We start from the raw sequence: 19,535 nt of genomic DNA, 5'->3' as shown, positions 1-19,535 counted from the left end.
GCTGCCTTTGTGCTAAAATCCAAATTATATATTGAAAAGGAAAACTTTAGTAGTGCATCAATTTGTATTTTTCAATTCTGTATTTTTTGCCTACAAAAAAAAGATTCTGGAAAAAAGAGTGGAAAAACTTATTTCCTTTTTTAAAAAAAATACTCAGACTCACCTTTTGACATAAGAGTACAAATGACTAAATATGATTTAGTTTTTATATCTCACAGTATATGTGTTCTATTCATAATACAATATAATACAATACATAATACAATATGTTGTTTCTATTTTCCAATATTTAAATACTTTTGTAAACATGCATTTTATAATCACATTCATGTGAATGTTTAATTCTATCTTTGCTCATTTTTCTAATCTACAAGACACTAACTTTGAGAAACCGTAGTTATGGTGACGGAAAAAGTTGAATTATCTCAGTAATAATATAATTTTCCATAATTTTGACAATTCTGTTGAGTAATCAAACTTACAATTTCCATTTTTAATCAATTTTTCCCATTCTAAGTCATGTTACTCTGATTTTATCATAAGAACAATTTCTTTCCTGAAGATGTACCCAAATTAAAAAGAAAACTGAACTAAATAGACAGAACATGACCTGAAATATGATCCTGCCTATCAACACAGGTATCCAAGAGAAGTGAATATGAAGAAAGAAGATCCAAATTTTGCTAGTTATGAAATGTTTCTAGCTAATTCTAATGTTCTAATCAGATCTTGGATTAATTCTGGGAAATTAATTGCAGCTACCTTTTAGGGTAGACAGAATGGAAATCTCTGAAAGATTACTCATGATTCCATGTAGGGTCTTGAAGATACGGCAATTCACCCAATTCTTTGACAAGAATGCATTTAGACCCATTTCTTCGTTTTCTTGTTCCCATCTGGGTTTGTTGCCTCTATCATCATTTTTCTTTTTTTTATGCTTTTAGGTTTTTTGTATTGTTTCTTATTTTTAATAGTTTTTAACAATTTGAAACAAACCCACATTTTTGGGGATTTCAGCAAATTATTATTATTATTAGTCTTGGAGTTAGAGAGAGAATTAATCTCTGACTTGCAGAACCTTTACTAAATTTCAACAAACTTGAAAACAGATCCAAAAGATAGATGCCTCCCTGTCCGTCCCTCCCTCTCTCCTTTGTAGGCATTAACTGAATTTTGGTTGCTTTGTTTATGAATGCAAAAGCAAATATGATGTCTTTCTATCTTCATCATGCTAAAAATAATGAAAAAATAGAATGATTCATAAGATCATCTAAAGTGCATTTTGTCTGATCAATCATTAGAACCTATGAAAGGGGTTTAAAATAAAATGTTTTGCACATTTATTTAAATGTATGATGTATAAATCCATATTTAATACTCTACTGTGATCAGATTTTCCTACTCCAGAAAGAACTAAAACTGATTACACTATGAAAGTTGGTGTTGGCATGCATAGAGACAGGTTGATGGCTATTAACCTGGGGGATTAAACAATAAGTTACTAATAATTATGTGGAGGATGCAACCATTGATGCAAGCTGGCAAAACTTAGATCAACACACAAATAAAAAAATTATACCAGTATTTCAACTGGAGACATATGAGACCAAAGGAAATATAGTATCTTGAAATTATCAGTGCTTGGTTTGCAAATTATTAAAACATTGCAACACTTATCTAGACTCTTTCAGATTGTTTATTTATTTTAAGTACAATAAGTAAAAATGTAAAAACAATAAGTTTATATTACTTGATTTCATTTTTCATTTCTTCTGAATGCTGTAAATTCTGCTAGTGCAGCAGAAGATGTTTGTTTCTATACATCTACATTGTTTCCATGTAGATCAGTCAAAAGAACAATGCAGAAAAATTTGATCAGAATTGTAATAAAGATCCTACTTTCCTAATTCCATTCTGCAACTTCCATCTTCCAGTCCTTGAAATACTTTTCCATTTCATGTCTAACTTTCCAATTACCTACATTTACAGTAGGAATAATTTTCTGAGGTTTCAGCCACTGAATAAATCGTTTCATTTCAAGAAAACTGCTGTGCTCACTGTAAGGAATCCCTGCAAATAAAACAACAACAAAAACAAATGGTCAATATGAGCATAAATGGCATAAATTTGGCATAATGTGCTTTACAAAACTTGAAACAGATTTTTTTAACTAAATTTACATACTGAATGTCCAGCTAAATTCTGGGAAAAATTCATTAATCTGCTTCATATTTATTTTAATTTTTTTGTTTAATAACTTCTTGTTCCTATCAAATGCTGAAAGAGGATGACTGAAAATAAGAAAATGCATTATAAATAGTAAAACCATGAAATAAATACTGCTTCCTCAAGAAAAGTTATTGGTTATTTAATATGAAACAAGCAAAACATTTCCCTATCTACTTCACTATCAAAATGTGTATTAGAAATAACATGATCTGTTTCTGATCAATGCAAAGACATATTCTGGTTACAGATAATCCTGTTAGAAAAGTCTGAATCCAAGCCTACAGCTGGAAAGGGAAAAGGGCTCATCCTTCCCAAAATGTAAGCGCCCTCTAAACATTTTACAATGCCTGACTAATATAAGTTGTCTTTTAAAGGTCACATACAACATCCCCTATTTATTTTGTATCCCTTTAACTTCTTGGCTAGCTCATGGGTTATTTGGTTCCAATCTGTAATGGAAAACTGACAAGATAATTAAGTATATGAATAATTTGAAATTGTATTACCATATATAGTGATATTTCTTCTTGTCTGAGGTTTGATATCACTCAAAGAATAACATCCATCTGAATATGTCCATCCAGTGGGCTTAAAAGCCAAAATATGATCAAATTTCTCAGAGAACTTATTCAAATGATTCTGCAAATTCTACAAAAAAAAACAACAAACAAATTTATTTCATTTGAAAATAAATAGCTTTTAGGTAACAGATTATTAGATAATAATGGCAACACATGTTGTAGATTTTGTTAATATGCAGGAATAAAAATATTTACAAGAAAAGGTTATTATAGTTTTATAAATTTTCAGTATCCCTGTTGTGAAAATAAATGCCAAATAACGGTCAAAGTTTCATCTATATAATCTGAATTACCATTAGAGAAAATGCATGATAAAGTGTCAGAATATTAATTCAGGACTTTCTATTATTAGTTCAATTATTAGACAGTTTGAAAATAGTGAAACGTTGCAAAAATATGCAGCAATGAAAAAAAAATCCACAGTGACACAAATTGACCAGTAAATACTATTAAAACAGCAATATCCTTGAAAAAGAACAAAAAGGTAACTACATCATGCTATTTAGTACTGAGACAGACTTCACTTCTATTTGAAACATTTCTTAAGCAAATACAAGGCAATATACAAGTAGTTCTCAACTTACAAGAGTGTAAGTGATCATTCGAAGTTACAATGGCACTGAAAAAAGTTACTTAGGACAATTTTTCACACTTATACAGAACTGGAAGCAGACTCGGACAGTGAGGAGGTTGGGGAGGAACTTGGGCCAGTCCTGAAGTCTGGGGAAGGTTCTGATTGATGTGCTGCATCGGAAACAGAGATAGGGCCAGGGCCGTCCGATATTTCCCAGCTGCCTTCATAATCAGACATAAATGAGGAAGAAGAACAGTTGGAGCCTGTTCCAGATGTGCATATGCCCAGAGCTGTCAGGAGAGGAGAACAATTAAGGAACAGAGGCCAACTCGGAAGGAATGACCCTGAATGGTCTCTCCCTGGGGAATAAATAGAAGCAAAAGGGGAGTGGTAGTTGTAGGAGACAATTAGTTTGCTTATTATTATGAAGATTTGTTTATCGTGGTTTGTGCCTCAGAGACTCCTTGCCAGGAATTAATTTACAGCTTTGCGACTGGAAGCTCTCAGCCTGGCAATTATCCAAGGACTGATAAGGTCTGTTCTTGCACTTAACCTTTAGAAAGGTTATTGCTGGGACTTTTCTGTAACTAAATGGCATGACTTCATAGTAACTAAATAAAGAGGGGTTTTTTTGGAATAAGGACTCTGTTTCTTGGTTCTTGGGTCAGAACAACTTATGACTATTGCAGAATCTCTATGGTCATGTGATTTACTTGACAATGGTTCATATTTATGATGGTTGAAGTGTCCTAGAGTCATGTGATCCTCTTTTGTGACTTTCTGGCAAGCAAAGTCAATGAGGAAGCCAGATTAATTTAACAACCGTTACTAATTTAACAACTGCAGTGATTCACGTAACAAATGTGGCAAGAAAAGTCATGAAATGAAGCAAAATTCACTTAACAGATTTCTCACCTAGCAACAGAAATTTTATTCTCAATTGTAATTGTAAGTCAAGGACTATCTATATATACTATTTAACTGGAATGTTTACAGGTAGTCCTCAACTCATTTAATAAGTGTTTGAAGTCATAATAATCTCATAATTTTTTTCTTCACTCAGAGGCTGAAAATCCGGCTTGAATTTTAGCAGGGAAGACTGTCATTCCTTAACACAGCCTTCTGGAGTCTTCTCTCCCCAAGGCACCCCACACTCTTTATCTCCTACTTAACAACCGCAACTGGGGTGATCCAAAGCAGTCACACAATGTCTTGCTTAATACTTTGTTCAATGTCTGAGATCCAGCACAATTGTGATCATAAGCAGAGAACTTCCTGTAGTTTTATTACAGTTTATCTATACACTTTAACTTAAAGATAAAGAACAAGCTGTTTGTGATTAAACTGTTCAAATAGCAATATGTTTTTTATTTTACCACTTAAATTAGCATGACTTCAGAATAAACATACGTAAAATTAGTCCATAAGGATTCAATCCTAAAAATACTTCTGTGACATATACTTATTTGGAACAATTTTAATTGACTAAAATTCTTCGTTCCATGAGAACTACAGAAATGAACAAAAGTACAGGGAGTTATTGATTTATAACCATTCGTTTAGTGACCATTTGAAGTTAAAATAGCATTAAAAAGTGACTTATGATCATTTTTCACACTTAGGATCATTGCAGCATCCCATGGTCACATGATGAAAATTTGGATGCTTGGTTACTGGTATATGTTTATGATGGATGCAGTATCCCAGGTTCATCTTTTGTAACCTTCTGATAAGCAAAGTCAATGGAAAAGCCAGATTCACTTAAGAACTGCGATACTAACTTGGCTATACTGATTCATTTATCAACTATGGCAAGAATAGTCATAAAATGGAGCAAAATTCACTTAACTATCTTGCTTAGCAATGAAAATTCGGGGCTCAGTTGTGGTCTTAAGTCTACCTGTATATAAAGTATATAGAAAATATTTGGATTCGTCCCACAACCTCAAAAAACCAGAGTTAATAAATACAGGACTATTCAAAGTAATCTGAAGCACATTAAACTCAAAATATTCCCAAAGAAATTTTGGAAAAATATTATTCCAAATAATTGAAGAATTTTGGAGTATATTGCCATGAATAATTAGAATCAGAATGTCATTTTCAATATATCTCAATGTACTGTGTGTTCTTTGATTATTGTACAGTGAAATAAATGTTCTGCGTGTAAAACAGACACAACTTAAACTTTGGCATCTCCAGATAGTATTCATAAAGACATCTGAAACCTTAAAGAACTTTTATGGGAGTGTGCAAAATATGGTGATTTAGTAGCATTTTGGAGAACTCCAAAACATTCTGTTCTCCTTCTGCTACATTCCATACTTTTTTAGCCTCCCTCCTTCTTCCAGATACTGCTCTTGAAACAGCATGATTCAGACAGAAAGAAGAACATTCTAGAGTTCTCCAAAGTGTTCTGTTCCTGAACTACCAAATTTTCCTTTCCCCTAAACTGTTATCATTTAATTCCAATTTCAGCCAATCGGGTATACTCCGGATATGGTGGACTATAATTCACAGGCTGGCTGAGAATCTGGGACCAAAACATCAAGATTCCAAGGTGGCTCAACAACGACTGCCTTGGTGAAATGCTCTCTAACGGTTTCTTTATTCTTTATTATTGTCTGCAATTTACTACGGATTTTATACCCAGGAGACCATCTGCTAAGAATTGGGCAATGTTTCTCTAAGGAGCAGCTTTCTGATTCCTCACACTCCCCCACCCCCCGTCTTTGCAAACACGAAGAAGATTCTAACTAATTCCCCAGTGCTATGGATTGCAACAAACAAAGGAAAGAAGCAGCAGTGCTGAAAAAGGAGATGAGGTAAAAGAGCGGGAATTTTAAATTGCCATGAGTAGCTGTGGGACACTCTTTATCAGTGCATGATTCACCTTGTACCTGCCTACAGACAAAGACTTATAACCATGAAACCAACAATTAAATCAATGAGGACTTGGACTGATGAGGCAAAGCTGAAGATTGCCTTGATTGCACTGATTGGAATGTTTTGAAGATACCTTTTGAAGATGAGCTCACAGATACATCATATGTCAGCTTCTGCGAAGACCTATGTGTACCAACAAGGAACCTATGAATATATAGTAACAATAAACCTTGTTTCACAGCTAAACTTAAGCAGCTACGCCGTTCCAAAGAGAAAGCCTACAGAAAAGGTGACAGAATGCTATACAATCAGGCCAGAAACGTATTAACAAGAGAGATCAGAGCAGCAGAAAGAAGCTACTATGAAAAGTTAAGGAATCAGTTCTCAACAAATGAACCAGCAAACATGTGGAAAACTCTTAAAAACATCACTGGCTACAGCAAACCTCCTTCCCAGGCAAAAGGAAATCAACAACTAGCATATGACCTGAATGTGTTTTACCGCAGGTTTGAAAGGAAACTACAGCCACTTATCTCCACAACCCCCATCTCAAACATACCAAAAACAGCCAAGCGTCCTACAACTGACCCCAACCATTGGGTTCACAACCTCTGGTGATCACAAAAAAAGAATTGCGAGATGTATTTAATAGGAAAAAGCCAGGAAAAGCACCAGGGCCAGACAAGATAACTACTTCTTGCTTAAAAGTCTGTGCTGACCAATTGGTCCCTATCTTCACCTGAATCTTCAATAAATCACTGGACATATGCTATATTCCTTCTTGCTTCAAATGCTCTACTATCATCCCAGTGCCAAAGAAGCTCTCCATCAGGGAACTGAATGACTACAGACCAGTTTCTCTAACATCTGTAGTTATGAAAACCTTTGAAAGGCTAGTGCTGTTCCACCAGAAAACCATCACGGATTTGCTGTTAGATCCCATGCAGTTTGTATACCAAGCAAATAGATTGACAGATTATGGCTCTGCACTACAACCTACAACACCCTGAATACCTACGCAAGGGTCCTCTTTGTAGACTTCAGTTCAGCACTCAATACCATCATTCCAAACATTCTTCTAACTAAACTAAACCAGCTAGCGGTACCTGAACACACTTATAAGTGGATCATAAGCTTCCTAACAGACAGGAAGAAGCAGGTGAGGCTAGGCAGAATCACATCTGATACCTGTACAATTAGCACAGGGGGCCCCCAAGGCTGTGTGCTTTCTCCACTTCTCTTCTCCCTACATACCAATGACTGCATCTCAAATGATCCATCTGTTAAAATACTGAAGTTTGCAGATGATACAACAGTGATTGGTCTAATTTGAAACGACGACGAATCCACGTACAGACGGGAGGTTGTACAACTTGCCTCGTGGTGTAACCGGAACAATCTGGAACTGAACACACTCAAAACCATAGAAATGGTGGTAGACTTTAGGAGAAACCCTCCCATATCACCACCTCTTAAAATACCAGACAACACAGTATCAACAGTAGACACTTCAATTTTCTGATTCTATCATATCACAAGAGTTAAAATTGACACCTAACATCAAAAACGTCATCAAAAAAGCACAACAAAGAATGTTCTTTCTGCACCAACTCAGAAATCTCAATCTGCCCAAGAAGCTGCTGATACAGTTCTACAGAGGAATTAATGAGTCTATCATCTGCACCTCTAAAACTGTCTGGTTTGGTTCTGCAAACCAACAAGGCAGACACAGACTTCAGAGTATAATTAGGATTGCAGAAAAAACAATTACTACCAATCTGCCTTCAATCGAAAAGTACACTGCACGAGTCAAAAAGAGTGCTGTGAAAATATTTACATACCCCTCACATCCCGGACATAAACTGTTTCAACTCCTACCCTTAAAACGACACTATAGAGCACTGCACACCAGAACAACTAGCCACAAGGACAGTTTTTTCTCGAACACCATCACTCTGCTAAACAAATAATTCCCTCAACACTTTCCAACTATTTAACAAAGTCTGCACTACTATTACTATTAATCTTTTCATCACTTATCACCCATCCCCTCCCACTTGTGACTGTATGACTGTAACTTTGTCACTTGTATCCTTACGATTTATATTCAATGTTTCCTAATATGATTTGATTGCTTATTGTGCCCTATGACTATTATTAAGTGTTGTACCTTATGATTCTTGACTCTTGATGAATGTATCTCTTCTTTTATGTACACTGATAGCATTTGCACCAAGACAAATTCCTTATGTGTCCAATCACACTTGGCCAATAAAGAATTCTATCTATTCTGTCTATCTATCAGGAAAATACCGAAGTGAGAAAGGCAAGGATCAATGCATACTAACTATCAAAATGTTTTAGACAACAAAATGTTTGATACAAATGAAACTTATTTTTAAGAATCTTAAAAACACAAAGATGGCCTTTTAACTTAACCCATCTTTTACTTTATGTTTACTCTCTGAAAGTAGCTTCAGTAGAGACCAACCTTAGTTCTTTTTTAAAAAGGTATATTCTTAACTACATTTTCTTAATGACTTCAGTACAGTATGGTAATGGCATTAATGTTGTTTGTCTATAGAAGCTTTCTCACTCTGGTGCTCTTTAAATATATTTAACTTTTAAGTCTCAAAATTCCCAATCATCATATCCAAAGGCCATCTGGTTAGGGATTATAAGAACTGAAGTTGTTTATACACACACACACACACACACACACACATATATATTATAAGAACTGAACTCTAACAATCTAGAGGTCATGGATTCCATTGATATTTGTTTTAAAAGGCAACAGGATCTTTCTCAATCACTGGGCAAAAGGATACCAAAAGATATCAAGTTGCAAGTATTTGAGAGATATACTGTTTCGGAAGAGTGTCTTGGTTTGCTTTAGATTTATATGATAAATTTAAGAAATTCTGCACAACTTCCTAAACCATGACAAAAGTTAAGCAGTAAAGCATAATAATTAATTTTTTTCTTCTTTCCCAAATTCAGTTTTGCATCTAACGTGTTGTTATAATACAGAACAAGTAACTGTGAGCCTTTCTTTTGCTTTAACCATTTCCATTTTGGGCTGCTGCAAGGCTTATGACAATAAAGTAAATTTGTATCTGCCATTGTAGTTACAGCAAAACATTATTTTCCATTGTAACAGATTTGGGAAAGATAAAAAATATATAACGTAATAATAAACTGACATAATCAGTTGAAAGTTCATCAGCTGGCATCTTGCAACCACCAGGCTTCTGAAAGTTATTAATGGTATATTTTATATCTATCTCGTGAAAAATTGCTTTAAATCAAGGGGGTCAAACTTGCATCATCACGGTGTTGTCATGTGACGTATCATGACTTTTTCCCCCGTCACTAAACTAAGCATAGGCTTGGCCAGCATGTGACGTATCCAGGCCGCAGGCCACAAGTTTGACACCGCTGCTTTAAATACATTCACAACTTGACTTCTGGAAGATATGAAATTCCTTGGAAGCAAAAAAAATCAAAATGAACATATAACAGCATATCTAACAAAAGAAATCATTACATTGACTCAAAGTCTGGATAAATGCCATCTTGCTTGCACCATAAAGCTTTACATTACATAGATCATGTAAATTGTATTTTCAACTATTAATTTGCAACTGGATCTTATTTACTGTAATTATAGTATCTTAAGGTAGAAGACTGTACTTTTCTTACGCTGGGATTCAGCTTTAAATCTTACCTTAAAATTTATCTGCATCATGGGCAGAAGATGTAGGAAAGTATTATTCCAGTTCAAAGTGATGAGGGAATTTATTGTTGCTGATTCTAAGCATTGAAGTATTTTGTATTTCTGTTGAGACATGCTTACTTTTGAGCCCAGAACTTCAGCAATAGCTGCAGAAGTGACATCATGAAAATGGAAATAGGAAAAATAATATAAGCTTACTTTTGTATTTCACTGATAATTCCCTAAAGGTAGTATTTGCTTATATGTTTGTTTTGAACACATCTTCTGTGGATTACCCATAAAAATATTCTAATCCAATAGGAATAGAGAGGATTCCCAGGGAATTTGACTAAACTAGTAAAACCTACTCTTGCTGCATGCCAATTCATCCAATTGTTTTAAAATGGCAATAAAGAAACTAGGAAACAAAATCAGGGGTTTTTTTATATTGAGATTTCAGAATTCACCTTCAGATTTTTAAGAAAAAAAATAGCTCAAATATAAGTGAAAAGTTCAGATAGTTTATACCATTTCTGTTATCTTTAAAGAAGAAAGCAAATTTTTCATTAACGTCTTTTTAAAAAAGCGTTCAAATCACTAATTTATTCTTTTTTTTGTTTAACTATAAAAATTTGTATCTGCTTCCCAGCTTAAAAATAGTAATAGGATAGACTATGAAGAGTTCCAAAAGTGGGTAAAATATTCATTTCATTCCAGATAATCAGTGTTAGGAAGGCCGACATGCATGTTTCACCACTTTCCAATTTAGCATTCAAATAAATTACATTGCATTTGGAAAGTTACCCACATACCAAAAAGCTGAGTTAGAAGTTGAAAAAGTCACTTACATTTACAAGGCTATTAATATCTCCAAACCATTCGTAAACTATAGCATTACTAAAATGGGGCATCTTCAATTGTTCATGACATACACTGCTTTGCCTCTGAACTGTTTGCCAAGAAGTCCAAAAGGGTATGATTTTAACTATTTTAGAGCTGTGATATTTTTGTGAAAGTAACATTATGAGTAGAAACAGATAATTAGGTTGTGCTGAATAAAAGGTTCAGCTCAAATATTTACGATATGGTATCTCTGTAGTTCTTATAGAAGAGTCCTTTCTTTACCTAGAAAGACTTTTTCTTTGCCAACAGAATATGTTCCACAAACAACTAAAGTTCGTGGGTTTAAAGTCACTTGTTCAAATGCAGTATTGACAGCAAATTGAATCACTTCTTGCTGGGAAGGAAAAGTATATTCAGGACTACAATACCTAAGAAAGAGTAATAAAATACATATTAGAAAATTCAGTTTTGATGGGAAAAAAAACAAAGTAACATCTTTAGCCTTCTATTTACATGAACAGATAAACAGCATCACAAATAAGTATCAATATACAATATGGTGAAAAGTATTAAACTCAAAAGTGAAAAGTGTCAAACTCAAAGGGATTACTATAAGTCAAGGTAGAGGTTTCTAGTATAGAGAACAATTAGTACACATAAGTTGTAGCTCCACTGCCAATATACAAACATGTAGAAGACAACAATCATACTTCTGGGAATAATTTGAATTAAAAGTCCTTTCCTTTATTTTTAGTTTGCATATTTTTGTGATAAAAAAGGCTACTACAAGTACATTCATTTTTTCCACAAAAAAAGTAAATAATTAATGGAACAAGTATAGCTAACTGCTTTGAGCACAATTTTTAAATCAATCATTTGTTCAATTTATCTTTTTTTGCCACATCTGTCGACAAAAATATGCTGTTGTCTCAATGAGTAGGACACAATTGTTTTGTGCATAAGAAATAGATGGCATTTATTTCTATAATTGCCAAAGCAGGATGATACTGCTTTCAGTGACATAAACCATAGCAAAAATGCAAAGCTAGGAAAATTAAGTATCTGTCTCCAAACATCTCAAGGATTGTCACACAGAAGAAACCATGGACTTGTATTCTATTGTCCCACAGTAGAAATGTCCAAAGTGTTAAAAGTACAAGAACAGATGTTCAGGCTAGACATGAAGAATGCTCTGCCTAGCAGAAGTCTGCTACATGAAGTTTTTACAGAGGGAGACAGTTGTATGTTAGATATAACCTAGAAGCAAGCAGGAGTTTGGTCTAGATAACTTGGATAATCCCTTCCAACTCCATGATTCTACCCTGGCACATTTTTGTAGTTTACAAAGTGTTCTCACCATATTTCAATATTATAAATATTTAATCAAAAACTTACGTTGTGTCCAAGTAAACAGTATGAACTCTCAATTTATTCAGGAAAGGACAGCGCTCCATGGAAGGATTTGCCCTAAAGTCACCAGTATGCAATATTACAGTCCCATTTGGAAGACAAAAAAGAATCATTGCAGCACCAGGACAACTGCAAGAAGAATGAGTGGAGTAGAAGAGAGAAAGAGAAGAAGAAATGGCATTTTGAATTCAAACCCAAAACAAAATTGAAATCATATACTTTTTAAAAAATACTTACTGATTAGCATCAACCAACACTACTTTGATGTTATCTATTATACATTCTCTATCCATTGGCAGGATATGGACATATTGCTCTTGCACTCCGAGTTTATTCTTTACCAAGTTTCCAGTTATCTAAAATACAAAAATGTTTTGCAGCTAGTTACACCTGTTGCACCAATTTCATTTGGACCTAATTACAAGGTATTAATTAGGCAAGATGGTAAATGAAACAAATGAGGGAAGAAAAAGGAGGAAAGAGTTGGGGTTGAATATAGATTTACTTTTCATGACAGTTAATATTGACTGAAGCCAGACAATACTGTATTTTCCATACTTGGAATCTCTACTTCATCATTATACCTTACAAATCCTGAAGAGCACAACACTAGTCCAATGGAGAAAAAAGTATAATAATTTAGCAATGGCAGCAATAAATTTACAATGACACAAATGTAAGGCACTCGTGCAACCCACAGTTTGTTGATTGATATGTCTTAAAATTAGTTCCAAAATTCCAAAGGATTATTAATATCATATGCACAGACAAGATATATCTTACATGTTTTGTACTTTCCAAATGAGTCTGCAGTAGCCATACATACCTTATTGCAATATATTGGAAATGTAAACTTTTTAGTTAGGCCACCATAATGATCAGAATGAAAGTGGGTAAGGAAATAAGCACTGCAGCCTTCAATCTCTCCATACTGGAATGCATCTACTACAAAACCTGTGCCTGAAACAAATTAATAAAAGAACACAGTCATTTCTTACACAGTGTAACTGCCAAAGCTGATTAGTACATTTAGAATTATAGAATCCTCCAGAGTCTGTCAAGACTCATCAGGGCATAAGCTTTTGTGAACTATGTGCCAATGCATCAACGTTCACATTCCCATGCTAATCATAAAAGTTTATGCCAGAATAAATGTTAAAACTTTACCTGATGATTCTTTCTTGAATTTACACTCAGAACAGTAGTACTAACCATGTTTGTTTCCTTAAGTTTAAGTGAAAAAAAGAGGATTACTTAATATACTTAGTGGGAATTCTGGAAATTTTAATTATAAATGTCTGAGGAGCCAAAAATACAGGAAAAATAGCTATAATCAGTAGAAACAAATAACATATCAAAGAACTTACACTACAGTCTTAGAAATGTTAACTCAGAAGCAATCCTCATTGAATTTAGTGGAACTCACCCTCAAGTATGTACAGGACTGCAACCTTAGCACATTTCATTGATGCTAGAACTTAAATAACTTTATCTCTCTACAGCCTTAAATTTTTTTCTGTAATTTTAGATCTGTCAGCCAAATAATATAATAACTTTTCCTTTCTATTCCCGAGTTACATATTTCTTTACAAGTAAGATTTAAACTGGCTACTCCTGCCATTAACAAATGATCATATTTTACTACTGAATGCAATATAATTTATTCTGAATAATTTTCTACAGGATCATTTCATGGACAGCTAAACACAGAACACCTGCAGGGCTTTGAGTAAAAAATATTTTACATATATAGCAGAAGTTATTTTCACATTCTTTAGGAGAAACTAAAGATGCAAAGGGGCGCACCCCCACCCCCCAAAAAAAATCCTAAATTGTTTTCTTACAAAATAAATAAACCACTACCTGGTATCTTTTTATAAAAGGGACACTGCTTTTTTATTCCATCTTCACCAGGATATGATTCTCTGTATCTTTTTTTCTGTCTTCTCTGACCACCAGAAATACTATCTGATTTGGTGTCATATTTAATGCTTGAACTTTTTGTGACTGTATCAGTCTCTCCTACTGATCCTTCAGCCTTCCTCTTTCGGGATAGGAGCTTGTTTCCATTTGCAGCTGATGGATTCACAATCACTCTTTCTTCAAAAAGATTTTTTTGTGGGGGAGTCTTACTTTTTACTTTTGGTTGCAACCCAAAGAAAACACCAATGTCCATTTGTTTTAGGTGCTTGGGAGGAGTGATTTGGACCTTAGTGTTTGTAGTAGGATGTGGCTGTGTTTTAGATACTGTACTGGGTAAAATAGGCATTGTAATACTCTTACAAGATCCTTCCTCTTTTTTTTTCACCAAACACAAATTGTTCTTAAGTGCTCTATTTCCACATGTGTTAATAGTAGTCTTAACTTTAACATCTAAGTTATTGAATTTTTCTACTACTTCACTTTGACTTAGCCGGAATGATTGCAGAGGCTCTTTTTTAGATTTTGAAGAAAGCATATGATCCTTAACAGCAGAATCTTCAGAGAACCAATAACTATCACTAGAATTGCCCTGCCCATAGTCATCTGCATCAAAATTAGAAGAGTTCACTTTAAGCCAGTCAAACTTATCCTTAGTTTTTCTTGAATTGAAATCTCCTGTGGGACATTTCATCTGATCAAGAAAACTTGCTGAACTGTCAGTGCTATTATGCATGTCCTTTTGTGGGAGAGGCTTAGATGTTTCATTCACACTTGCTGGTAAAATTTTAGAGGATTCATTGATTGTTTTTCCATCTAGCAACATTTTAACACTCTTATGTTGAAGCTGTATCTGCTGGGATCTATTAGATAAACTTTCAACAATTCTACTTTGGCTTTCCAAATTTCTGGTATCAAATAGATTTTTTTTACATATTATCTCTATCTTTTTCTGCAATTGTTCCTTATCAGCCTCATCTGATTCTACAGCATTTTCATCAGTATAAAGTGGGGAATAAGAAATGTCACTGTCATTCAAATCAGCATCTAAGCGAGAGGTATTCTGTTGAAAAGAGCTAAGTTGACTGTTTAGCTTCTCAGTTTGAGTTTCTTCAGAAAAAAGATTAAGGCATTCAGACAGCTTTGGTTCATCTATATGCTGTATTGTATGTTCAGTTTTTTTAATATTTCCCAAAGATGAAGCCATGATGTTGATTACATTGATGGAATTCATAGTCATTGAACTCTGTTGTGGTAATAAAAGAGACTGTTTTGATTTTTCCATATTCTGAGAGACCTTCACATCCTGTAATACTGTACAACTGAATTCATTATGTTCAGCAGCACCAGGTCTAATGAAATAATTTTCTGCACTAAATAATGAGGGTGCAAAGATAAAATCCTGCGCTCTACTTGTTGCAAGTTGGAAATGGCTGTAGCGTTTGTAATGAGAAGGAATGACTGAAGAGCACAAAATGCCATCAGGACATTCTAATAAAAGAAGGAAAAAAGTATTAGCAAAATGTTTTTGAATATAGCACAAATGAAAAACAAGATTTAATGAACAAATATTACAATCCTGAAAGTTATGCTTTAAAAAACATGGCTAATACAGACAACTTTTCATATTGTATCTTTATTTCCTCAAATTGAATTTATCTATGAGAATGCAAAACTTCTAATACAATGCCTGATGGAAACATAACATGATTTGTAGCAAAAAGAGTTCAGTGCAGGTATAAATGCCTACTTTTTCTGAATTACTTAACTAAATACATAATGGTTAACCAGTCTTTTCTAATAAACTTCAATAGGCTATGGGGGATTTTTTAATGACAATTTTCAAATTCAAATAATGGTGGTTGGAACAGAATTGTTTTATTTTACTGAATTATCTGCAATTGTTTTTAATTTGGTAAGCTACTCTCTGTAAAAAAAAATGCATCATAGAGTTTCTTTACTCACCAGATCTCTTGTACAGGATTTTGTTCTTTAAAATTTAGTACATGCTTTTTAATTCATGCCTTAAAACTATAGTTTCCTACTACAATTTCAAAAATCTAGCTTTTTAAAGAATTAATTCAAAGACTACCAAGATTTGTTTCAATATAAGGTTGCCGTTTTCTTAGCTCTGGCCTCTGATTAATCAACAGACTGATATCTAGTCAATGTTTTTCAGATACTGAGTTGCATGGCGAGAATATATTGTTTGCACTTCTTAAAGGAACATAGCCTGCTTTCAAAAACAAAGTAGAAGGGCCCTTGCTTCCCATTAAAACTGTACCTTTTTCAGCAGTCCCTGAGACATCCAAACATTCGGTAACATGCCACTGAGGTGTCTGGATCAACAATAAAGAGAATGGCATTTGACAACTTGGACAGTACCCCTCAAAAACTGGTCTAGCTTTTGCAGAGTTTTGCCTCTTGCAGATTTTTGTTTCTTTTGCTGAAGTTGCTGACAGATCTTCCTGTGATGATTCAATAGGATCACCACTGCAAACTCTTCGCTTTACGGGGGTCTGACTACGTCTTTGTCTTGGCCTTTGCTTTGTCTTCTTAGGGACACCTTTTCCTTTGGGTGCTTTCCCACCATTTCTGTTGTCATTTCTTTGTGATTTACCATTTTCAAACTTTACTTTTTGTTCTTCAGTAGCAATTACTTTTGAATGTTGGCTTGTAGGCTTTTGCTTCCTGATAGATTTATATTCCCAAATGTCTTCCTCCAAAAAGCCATCTTCAGCCATCACAATCCATCAATGAAGGAAATATCTTCATTAGGAAATTTTTTTTCCTTGAATACAGTTACATTATTTTACTATACTTATAAAATAATAAGTATCAATTGCCGTGTTATACATCATGCTATCCCACTCATATAAATGTTACAAATATATAGTTTAATGTTCAAGTGCAATAATTGACATTTCAAATATTAAGGTGCACTTAGATTAGAATCTACAATTCTAACCATGAGGCCAGTTTTTAACCCTCTTATTTTTGAGAAATTTGACTAGAAAATCTTAGAACTGTTCCACAGACTTCTTTTCTTCCTGTGTGATCCTGAAATACAAATAATAAAATAAAACAAAATTCCTTTAACAATTCTCCATTTAGAAATTATTCCAAATATTCTAAAAACAACAAAGAATCATGTCTCCTATTGATCATCTGAACTGAAAAACAATAGCTAAATTTCAAATACCTTTCAATAAACCCTGCATTGTTACTTCATTTTATAATATTTTACAATAGATAATATCTCCAAGCACACTTTAGGTTTAAGAGTTGGTATCAGAAAAGCAAAATAATATTTTCCCTCTTTCTGCTTTCTCCCCATGTTCTTTAAATATAAGCCATGACATAAATGTAATACCATTCACAGCAGGGGTGTCAAACTTGTGGCCAGTGGGCCAGATGTGTCATGTGCTGGCCCTGCCCCTGCCTGGTTTAATGAAGGGGAAAAAAGTCCTGATACGTCACGTGATGCCGCTGTGACGACATGGGTTTGACACTCCTGATCTACAATATTTTTGTTTTGAAAAACTTCCTTATCCTGGGGAGAACACCAAGGGCTCTTCCCTCCCTTCAAGACCGAAAGAAAGTAGAAAACAGCTGCTATCCCAATGGTTCTGCCTTGTCTTGCCTTGAAAACAAGGCTGCACAAGCTGTTGCAAGGGACAAGTTTCCTCTGTTGTGCTGGGGAATTAAGATGCAAGAAACAGGTGAAACATTTCCCTTTTCCACTGCCTGCCTCTTTCCCTAATTCTTCAAGTGTGAATACCATGTCTTTGCTCACCATAGCAATCCCCGCACTTGCAGTCCTCCAGTCATCATTGTGGAAGATGACAGACGTTACCAGTGGGAAACAAATTTGTGGTATAGCTAGTCCTCAACTTACGACCACAATTGAACCCAAAATTTATGTTGCTAAGTGAGTTTTGTCCCATTTTACAACTTTTCCCGCCACACTTGTTAAGTGAATCACTGCAGTTCTTAAATTAGTACCACCACGGTTGTTAAGTGAATCTGGTTCCCCATTGACTTTGCTTGTCAGAAGGTCATAAAAGGGGATCACATGACTCCGGGACACTTCAACCATTATATGAGTCAGTTGTCAGTTCACATGGAATCAAAACGGCCATAATTCACTTTTCTCCCAATGCCGTTGTAACTTTGAATGGCCACTAAATGAACTGTTGTAAGTCAAGGACTACCTGTACACCTTCAATGAGTTGAGAAAAGAATCAGTTAACTGCCCAATAAGTCTCTTTGCTCCCCAGCAACCAAAAGAAATGGTCACAGAAATAACAATTCCTGTGGCTGGATGCAGAGTGGTTAGTCCTGCAGTAGAGCAGCTAAATTCCTGCAGTGCTGACCTGTCTCCAGCTCTGCATCCATATTAATCAGAAGTTTAATATGGGAGAAAGTTATATTTTTGCACTAGCAAACACTATTTTCCTACTCAATCTCTTTGATCTAGGTTCTTGAGTGAGGACATGTCCTTGGCAGCCATCCTAGAGCTAAGGTGGGTGTATTCCAAGTTTCTCCCTCAGAGTTGCATCTTACTTGTAATTAAATCATACTGCATTCAGCAAAACCTTTAGCCCTATGCCATAGTTCATTCTGTTTAGTTTTAACCCCAGTATATGTGGGCAGAATTTTAGCTTCAAGGATTATTAGGTGTTACGTTTCGGTAATCCTTGGATATTCTGCAAACCACCTGAACGTAGGACAAGCAGCAGCAATGGACAGAAACTAATCAAGGAGAGAAGCAACCTAAGGAAATATTTCCTGACAGTGAGAACTATTAATCAGTGGGACAATTTGCCTCCAGAAGTTGTGAATGCTCCAACACTGGAAGTTTTTAAGAGATTGGACAACCATTTGTCTGGTGTATAGAGTTTCCTGCCTGAGCAGTGGCTTGGACTATAATACCTCCAAGCTCCTTTCCAACTCTGTAATTCTGTTAACTATGATCGTGATCTTTGGACAATATCCGCATGGAAATGAATGGCTTCTCCATCCAAGAGAGGGGGATAATTGCGCACGTTACCTCAGCAGGTTTCTTCCCCTTAGGAAGCAGCAGCCCCATTCCAAATCCCTCACGCCTTCGATAGCTCCAGTCGCCGCCACTGATTTCATCCCTTGTTGGCGGCTCTTCCCTTCCTCCTCCTGTATCATTGCGATGAGTTCCGCACTTTCATAATAACTAACCTCCCTGCTTTTCCTTAATTTTTTTAAAAATACTATTTTAATATCTTTCGGGGCCAGAAAACCACTCCTACACTTGTTTGGCCTGCAAACTCAGATTTGTTTCTGGCGAATCTGTGAAAGGGAAACAAAAATACCGGCCGGGTATCCGTTGTCGAATGTG

The 19,535-nt window shown here is 34.9% G+C and overlaps 1 protein-coding gene across 2 annotated transcripts; it reads right to left on the bottom strand.

The window, feature by feature from the left end:
• Positions 1 to 1,678: 1,678 nt before the first annotated feature.
• DCLRE1A (DNA cross-link repair 1A) lies at positions 1,679 to 19,488 on the bottom strand. 2 transcript variants are annotated; one of them, XM_026704808.2, is made up of 10 exons: positions 19,215 to 19,488; positions 16,446 to 17,221; positions 14,105 to 15,652; positions 13,068 to 13,201; positions 12,479 to 12,597; positions 12,227 to 12,370; positions 11,114 to 11,259; positions 10,001 to 10,155; positions 2,736 to 2,877; positions 1,679 to 2,070 (listed from the first exon to the last, which is right to left on the bottom strand). In XM_026704808.2, the coding sequence occupies exons 2-10, from the start codon at positions 16,903 to 16,905 to the stop codon at positions 1,904 to 1,906; spliced, it is 3,015 nt and encodes a 1,004-aa protein (XP_026560593.2). In that variant the 5' UTR covers positions 16,906 to 17,221; positions 19,215 to 19,488; the 3' UTR covers positions 1,679 to 1,903. The 2 variants fall into 2 exon arrangements, with proteins under 2 accessions (XP_026560593.2, XP_087788833.1); XM_087932707.1 differs by lacking the exons at positions 1,679 to 2,070; positions 2,736 to 2,877 and adding an exon at positions 8,458 to 8,564 and having other exon boundaries at positions 19,215 to 19,473.
• Between the last annotated feature and the right edge of the window lie 47 nt (positions 19,489 to 19,535).

The sequence above is a fragment of the Pseudonaja textilis genome, chromosome 4, assembly GCF_049901715.1.
Source record: "Pseudonaja textilis isolate UNSWEBS1 chromosome 4, rPseTex1.2, whole genome shotgun sequence".
Lineage (NCBI taxonomy): Eukaryota > Metazoa > Chordata > Lepidosauria > Squamata > Elapidae > Pseudonaja > Pseudonaja textilis.
This window is presented reverse-complemented; position numbering and strand designations above follow the sequence as displayed.